Below are 8,381 nucleotides of genomic sequence, written 5' to 3'. Positions count from 1 at the left end.
ATCAGATAAAAAAACAGGGTTTTTACACAATGAATGATTCAGCAAGCTATATACCTACAGCAGTTCTAGACAGTGCATGCAGTCCTAGCCTAGTGGTAAACGCATTAGCCCTTTAATGTTAACATGGCGGATTTCATTGACAAATGCCTCAGCGTAGGGATAAACGTCATTGTTTTGTCTCATTAATAATATTGTTTATCTTCAAAATGTACACTTTTTAAGATAAACTCTTCTCATCGTGACCTTATTAATGTTTTGGGGCCATTGACTATAACGTAGTGCTTTGGTCAGTGGCATATTAGCCTTAATCAGCCCTGACCCAGGGCAGCAGCCCAAGCCAACCCTCCACAACTTCCATCGTGATTGTGGAGATCCGGAATATGACATCATATCTGGGCACGTTATGTCGTAAGGGTGCGCAGCGCCTTGTAATGCATCCAATGGGTGCTGCTCCAGCTTGACACAGCCTCCATAGTGTAAGTGGGTAAATTCGGGAGATCAGAGGTAACTGGTCCCAGCGGCAAAGCAGGGATGCAGATTACCCAAGAGGTAGCCTTAGTTGGCCTAGGCCAGAATCTTGGGGCTTTAACTATGAAAACCACTTAAGTTCCAAACATTTTTAGATGGAGTCTGCATGTACTGTAGTGTTATAAAAAAACATACTTTTCCAGTATACCTAGTTTATTTTACTTTTCGCAAAGACAGAAGGAGTTCGATTCATTGACCCGTCTAAACCTTAATTAGGGTTAACGGTGGTTGAAAATGCACGGTTTGCGATTCCACTCCCCGTTTAAACTCAAAAGAGCGAGCAAAGACTCCGATTGCTTAAAAAAAAACCTCCTTGAAATCACTAGAAAAGAAGTTCTACTACACGATTATACGCCGTTTATTAGCCTGTCTACAATGGAGACATTTTTACCCAAGTATTCCAGACCATCAAAATATTTTTAGAAATGTTTAGATATGTCTAAAGAAATTTAACGGGCCGTGGAAATCTGACACAAACATCCTGCACATGTGCAGAGAGGCAAAAATGCAGTGTACCGGTGACTTTTTAACCCTATTCACCATGTTAAGACGTTGCAGCGCCAGAGCTGTAGTGCCCCATCTCCTCCACCGTCCACTTTTGACATTCGGAAAGCTCTCAATGAACCCATTGACACCATGGAGGTCTACATAGAGTCTAAGTGGCCTCCATAGATGACTTCTGTCCGGCTCCTCATGTCTTTTAAAAGCAGAGCACCAGAATATGACATCATATTCCGCCACTGGGCCCAGAGCATTGCTGAAGATAAATACAGCAATGGGTTGGAGCGTCTGTTGAATTTTATAACATCTCTAAAACGATTACAAGGTAATAGAAAGGCTTATTCTCCACTATAATGTCTACAGGCTTATTAAAGCAGACATGCTAGGTTTCGGGACTTTGGGACTTTTTTTTATCCAGCACCATGGCTTTTTTTTCCTGAAGTGTGACATCACGGGTGGTAAGATGACCTAAAAGACATACTATGGGATGTACACAGCAACAGAAACATGATTTCTACTGCAGGATTTTCCCCGGGAACTTTTCATCTCACTCTCTACTCACTTAAGATGGGAAGCCTTGGAAGATGACATCTGGCTATGAGGAGCAGGTATGCAGAAGAAGAAATCCATTGATCTGGGGACAGAAAATGAAGTGGATCCAAATCGAAGCATCATTAAAATAATTTGTTGAGACATATTTTGCCCACATCTGCAATAAATTAATGTACGCCATCTTTGGATATTTAAACCTTTCAGTCTAATGTACTTGGAAATCACTTTAAAAATGACTTTTCTTTTTAAATATGATATTTTGAAAGTTTGAATGACTTATTTTATGACCGGACACCGCTAGTACGACACTTGTAGCAAATTCTAATAATAAACTGTGCAAAAAAAAAAAAAATCAGAAAAAATGAGTAATTAAAGCTACATATCTGATATTAAAAATGTAAAATCTACTCATTAGGTATTTGCCTTACATGACATAAAATAGAATAAAGTAGCACTCAGAATAATTGAAGACGTGCACTTTTCGATGTATTGAAATAATTACTCTGTTTTCCTTATGTTTCCGCATGCGGTATAATTTACGTCCAAATAAATCATCACGTTTTTGGTGGTTAATGCTACTCAGTTTGTGTAATGACCTCATAAAACAACCCTTTTTTCAGGAAAGATAATAAAACATGAACAAAATAAACTGTGTGGGAATCCTGTGGGTCTCTTCTTTGGGAATTCTGGTTTTGTGGAGTTTGTAAGCGTAAGCATTTTTCGAGTTTATGATAGAATTGTATGGCACTGGGTTAATTGGATTACATTTAAAGTCATATGGAAACTTACTTTATTCACATCTTTATCTAGAATCGGCATTTGTAATTAAGCTACAGATCCTTAGTAAATACGGCAATGTCATCTACTAATTTATAGCCATTGCTTTGTCCCATTGACAATATGGTAGTTTATCTGCCTAATGTAATCTCTTTCATTATCTGTTTAATGTTAAATGTGTCAGGAGAAAAAAAAGATAGCTGGAAATTAGCTCAATTAGATGATTTCCAGAAATCGGGCATTTCTCTCACAAGAAATAACAAAAATACTAATCCACTCCCTTGTGATATCCCGTCTGGATTATTGCAACTCCCTACTAATCGGTCTCCTTCCCTCTTCCACCTTTCACAGCTCCAATCCATCCTTAACTCTGCTGCTTATTTAATCTTTCTCGGTCAGTGTTCTTCATCTGCCGCTCCTCTGTACCAATCGCTCCATTGGCCCCCCCCATACCCGCTAGTATCAAATTAAAACCCCCGACGTACAGAGGCCTTACCAACTCCACACCCCCTTATAACTATACCCTCGCAGCCAAATACACCCCTAACCATGTCTCTTCTACCGTCATTAACTCTTCCCACTAGACCCCTTCCCTGGACTTGGTTTTAAGGGGACAACCTTTCCTCCTAATACTCTCAACCAGCGTCCAAATCAAGCCATCTGAATGATCAACAACCTCTACATATCATCCAGACCCTATCAACTCATCCCCATCCAAGCCGTCCTCTCCTACCATTTCACTTCCCCCTCAACCACCGACTAGATTGCAAGTTCACAAGAACAGAACCCCCTTCTCCTTTTGTACCGGTTTATTGCTGTTAGTGATTTTAAATGATTCCGGTGATTGTAACAGCGTTACGGAATCTGCTGGCGCTATATAAATAAATGTCATGTAAAATATGCTGTAAAATGACCCTGCATGTACTTTTTCACTATGCATAAACATTTTTTTTTCTGAAAACAAGGATCATATCTTAAGCGGTCGCCGATTTGACATGGAAGGGAAATACGATCCTGTGTATGAAATGCAAACAGTAGTGCTTTGGGTTCATTAAACTAGCCAGCAGGTCTGATGTAATGTTATTTGATGCTCTAGGTAAAAATTCTTCAACCCCAAGAGCAACGTCTGTGCCGTGAGACATGTGTCTCCTCCTGCAGCTTTCAGTGTGGCAATAATCACATGTTGGGTCCAGAATATGGTGAGTGCTCAGTTATGACATCATACCCACGCTCTTTACTTTTGTGTGAATGCACAGAGATATTTGTGAAACAGAGCAAACCTCTTGATCACCCCAGGTTCTCCAGAGTATCCTCTGGTCTTCTCACTTTGCTAAATGGAAAATTGAAAAAGAATGAAAAAATATATAATTGTGGCAATGAATAAACTCTTTTGCAACAAAATCTTCTAGAATATGGCTACATGAAAAAGTTATTTATAAATGTTTATAAACTTGACAAATGACAATGAGCCAAGCAGGTTCTAAAGCAGACGACACAGAAAGCTTTAAGGCGCTGGATGAGGATGATGTCTATTTGGAAGAATTCATGTAGCAAGATGACCGTAAAATGTAAATGTAATGAGGAAGACATCTTTAAGGCCTTTGAAGGTTTACTTAACTCTACATTTTTCTCTACAGTATGAATGTTGGTCAACTAAAAGGTACAATATCCCCAAAGCCTTTGGGCCAGCATTGACATGTGGAAGTGGTAATAACTGGCTATTAAAGCAGAACCATTCATTTTTAATAATAGGTTATCAAAAAGTAGGATATTGTGGGCAGTTTCAAGATTTTTTGTGAGATGAGGTAATAGGTAGGTTTTAATAGAGACAATATTATTAACTTATGGGTGGCAAAAGGGGTGCCATGTTTTAAACTTCTAAGAACTGTTAGTACATGGACTAAAAACACAGAAAAAAAACTGAGACCGGAGTATTACTACATAAAACGTAACATTTATTGAAATTATCATAGAATCAGAAATGATACCCCTATAGTCCCATGATTTGTGATTAAAAATAAGGGGTGTGATGGTTGTTACAGTGTAGCCAACATAGTATTAATAAACTGTGCTGCTTTCTCAAAGGCTAAGCATTACCAGCCAGACGTGACGCTAGCATTCTAACTAGGATTAATTATTTGCATTAAAACCAAAATTCATATCGTACTTTAAAAATGACATGGAATTTGTCCCTAATTTATCCAAGACAGATGATCTCCACCAAGTCGTAAAGGTAACACTTTGGCTTGCAGCGGGGGCCAGAGAAGCTGGGACGTCAGCGCCTGCCATGTGCAGTAGAGACATACATTGTGGACAAAACCGACTGCTGTGTTGGACAGTAACCGTCATTTTTTCACATTAGTAATGTCATTCCTTTGGAGGAGCAGCAGCCAGGAACATTCCGCGCATGGATCAATGCTTTATTTATATCCTCTCTCGCTATGCATAGACTCGCTGCTCATACTTGTACAGTAAGGTTTTGTTCGGTTGCATATGTGCTGAACAGAACGAAACAGTTTAAATATATGTATTAGCTGCTCCGATATAATTAGATGTTATTCTGTTATTCAAGGCTGGTAACATTATGAGAAGTTACAGCATCCCATTGGAACGATTTGGACATTCCAGATGCTCACTTTTTAAATTTTTTCTAGAGTATCAGATGTAATTCCTGATATCTACACGTTTTCTGTAGGAAAAAAGGAGAAATACCAGCTAATTTGTATAGGTTTATTAGACCATGAACTAATGAAAACATTTGGAGCCACACGCTTGAAAGACGTGACAAGCAACATACACAAAACATCTTTTCTTCAATTTTTTTTATTTTTAAGGAAATGAAGGCACAATATTATAGTTATTGAAACTTTTAGCCATATCTTGCTTTTTCATTAGCCAGAGCCAATCGGCGAATGTTAGATATACAGCCTGCAGCAGCATCCTGAAGAACCTCGTCGGTGGATCCAACCATGTCGATTAAGAGCTAAAAAAAAAAAAAAAAAAAAAGGAAAAATATTAATAAAAGATAATAATCATAATAAAAAGAAAACAGTGATTCTCTTCAACCTCCTATTAGACAGAAATTCTAGGAGCATCGCACGGCATTGTGTCGGACTATAATGTACCCAGTACTAATTGTAGCATCTAGTAGTATTTTCAAAGACATTTTCGGAAAAGGTCGAGGAGCTCAGTTCTGGTGAACGCTCCCAAAATACTTTTGAACTGATGGAATGTTGAAAAAAGGAGGAGAATGCATCACTGTCTGCACTGTATTTGGAACACTGACATGTAAATACAAATATTTCTAAATCTATCTATACCAGCACTACGTGAATATACTGCTGAGTGACTTCAAAGTCAATATTTGTATTTGACGTGTTATGTCATCGGCGCCGAAGGCCACTGAACATCAGCTACAATGAACAAAGGAGCCTGATGTGCTCCCCTGACCTGAACTATTGAGATGTTCTTATACTGAAGCCCACAGTTAAAGTGGAAGTGGGTTACACTCAGATGGGGTTCTTATTAAGATCAGAGATTACACGATTCACTGCTTAGTTCTACTGCGATTAACCGTTTGAGCCAAGTATCCAGAACATGGCAGTACTTTTGGCACGGCGTTATGATTCAGCTCCTTGACATGGAGGGTGGAGAAATATTCTAGAATCAGTGTTTTTTCAACAGAGTACTTGGGGAAAATATCAGAATAAGAATGTTATAAGTACAAACTTATGGTGCTCTCTGGATAATGCAAGCTAAACACAATTCCTAGTACTGTTAAAACTCAAACCCTTCCATCAGGTCCTAAGCTCGCAGGAGATGCGTTCGGCTAGTTCCAGGAGGTCTTAGAAACCCCCCAATGGGAGAACCTTCCTGCTGCTGACTGGCTGCTTCAAGGAGTCACCAGTAGTGATGCCCACAGGGTCTGAATAGACAAGATGCAGAGTCAGGGGGTCAAGTAAAGTTCAGTGGAGAGGGGGAGGAAGTGAGGGGGGTATATAAGGTTAGGGGAAAGGGGGCTCTGGGCTGTTTGCGTGCCAGCTTTTTTGTTCCTCCCTTTATTTTAAGATGCCGGGGGGGCAGTAGCTTGCCAGGTAGCCGGGGGGTGTTATGTGGTTATTGCCACTGGTGTCAAAGTGTCGGTGGGAGGTTCCTGGCTGGGCATGTTGCTGGAACCTCGGGTGGGGCATCATGGGATGCCCTCCAATAAGGTGATGCTTATGGTTTGGCCCCGGTTGGTCCTGGCAAGCTAAGGGTGTTCGGCTTTAATTGGTTTTGGGTCATTGTCATGTTAATGCACCTTTTTATGTTCACAGGTTGAGTGGTAATGACGTTAATAAATTAGCTGCAACTTTTTCATCCCACATTGGTGTCTGTGGGGGGGTTAATTGGGTATGACATAGCCCGTGAGTCGAGGCTACCCCTGTCATGTGAAAACCAGGTTCACGGTGAGGGCATTACGCTTTTGGAACTGCAGCTTTTTTGTGTTTTATTTTATTCACTTTGCATATTAAAGTACTACAACATATTTAAATATGCATCCTTTGTTGGTGGGGCTGCAAGGGGCACTGAGTGTCCCTTTAATTGCAGATCTGTCCATAGCATTCAATCCAGCATTTTTAGTGGCCACCAAATCTGTTAAAACCAACAAATGTTTAGATTTAGGTTATTGAATTAAGCCTAATGCCTTTTATTACACGCCAGTCAATAACATTCTTTGGCCCTGTAATATAAAAAAGATGATAACGGGAATCATTGGCATGACAGGTAGAAGAATCTATGTTTGTGCAGCATATATATTAACAAGTACATTGTATGTTGTTTTTTTTTTATCTAGATCCAACATGATTGATGTATAGGTAAAGATAAAAGTATCATTCGGATCAGGTCTCGGGTAGACGCCATAAGCATGATATGACATTGTCCACAATCCTCCAGAATTCAGGTTAGTATAAAGAGATATTTGGATAATAACAGAAAATCGCTGGCTTTCTGGATAGAACAGTAAACATTCTTTCTATTTAAAGGTCCCAATGAAATCCATCCTCCGAGATAAAATATGGCAGATATTAGACTCAAACTGACAGTGCGGCCGGTAACCACAAAGCAATCTGTTATCACTCATGTGAGCAGAATATTTTCATATGGCTAAAACACTGTTTGGAATTCTGAATCTCTGAATATATAAGGCAAGAAATTAAATGCAGCCGTTGGTTTGTATCTGATAATACAGAACTTGTGGCGGAGATACACATGCAAGCACTCAGATCCTCGCTGTGCTTATTTTAACTAAAGAAAATGTTAGTTTTGGGGTAATATGCAAGACAAATTATTATGTTAATTATAAATTTTGTTCAGTTAGTATCATCTTACCATAAAATGACTGCATAACGCATGTTCACTGGTTATCTAAATAATCAAGCGTCAAATTACCGCTCACACCAGTAAAATAATTTACAAATGTTAGTTTGCGTTTCTGGGCAATTTTGGTTAATCGAAAAAGACACCTTCGGTATTGAAAATACATTTGCCCTCAGGTTATGGGAGCATGAATGTTACATTTGCTGCCTATAGAAAGCCAAATGTGTTTAAAGTTGTAAATATACGACTACAGTGTCTTCGATAGGATCTGTCACTTTCCCCAAAAAGTTGCAAATCTCTTAATTTGTATAATACGGAAGTAGCGATCTCACATTCTATTCTGGGGTTTTGCATAATTATTCCTCCTCATTAAAATATCTGTCTATCTTGTATGTGAACCTTATGGGAAGGGGTGAAAAAGGAAGGCAAAGTAATTTGTTGATTAAATTACACTCAATTAAATTTAAAAAAATGAAACGCTAATTTATTATGGTAACGTAGCTTTGGAACCACAAAGCCCCAAAACGGAATTCTTGCAAGCTACTGCAACATGCCGAGACCCAGAATACTTTTTTATGTAGGTTTTTATTGTGAAAAAACCCATGCAAGAAGGCAAAATCTGGGGGAGAAACACAGGTTTAGCTGCACATATTGGCCACAAA

General features: G+C 39.1%; 1 protein-coding gene across 2 annotated transcripts in view; it reads right to left on the bottom strand.

Moving 5' to 3' along the window:
- Nucleotides 1–5,077: 5,077 nt before the first annotated feature.
- ODAD2 (outer dynein arm docking complex subunit 2) overlaps nucleotides 5,078–8,381 on the bottom strand; it is a 49,762-nt gene continuing 46,458 nt past the window's right edge. For both annotated transcript variants that reach the window (XM_053467442.1, XM_053467441.1), the window contains exon 20: nucleotides 5,078–5,341. In XM_053467442.1, the coding sequence (XP_053323417.1) occupies nucleotides 5,228–5,341 (114 nt within the window). In that variant the 3' untranslated portion in view covers nucleotides 5,078–5,227. The remainder of the gene's footprint in view (nucleotides 5,342–8,381) is intronic.

This window comes from Spea bombifrons, chromosome 5, assembly GCF_027358695.1.
Source record: "Spea bombifrons isolate aSpeBom1 chromosome 5, aSpeBom1.2.pri, whole genome shotgun sequence".
In the NCBI taxonomy this organism is placed as follows: Eukaryota; Metazoa; Chordata; class Amphibia; order Anura; family Pelobatidae; genus Spea; species Spea bombifrons.
Note: the sequence above shows the minus strand (reverse complement) of the source record. Positions and strands in the feature narration are given on the sequence as shown.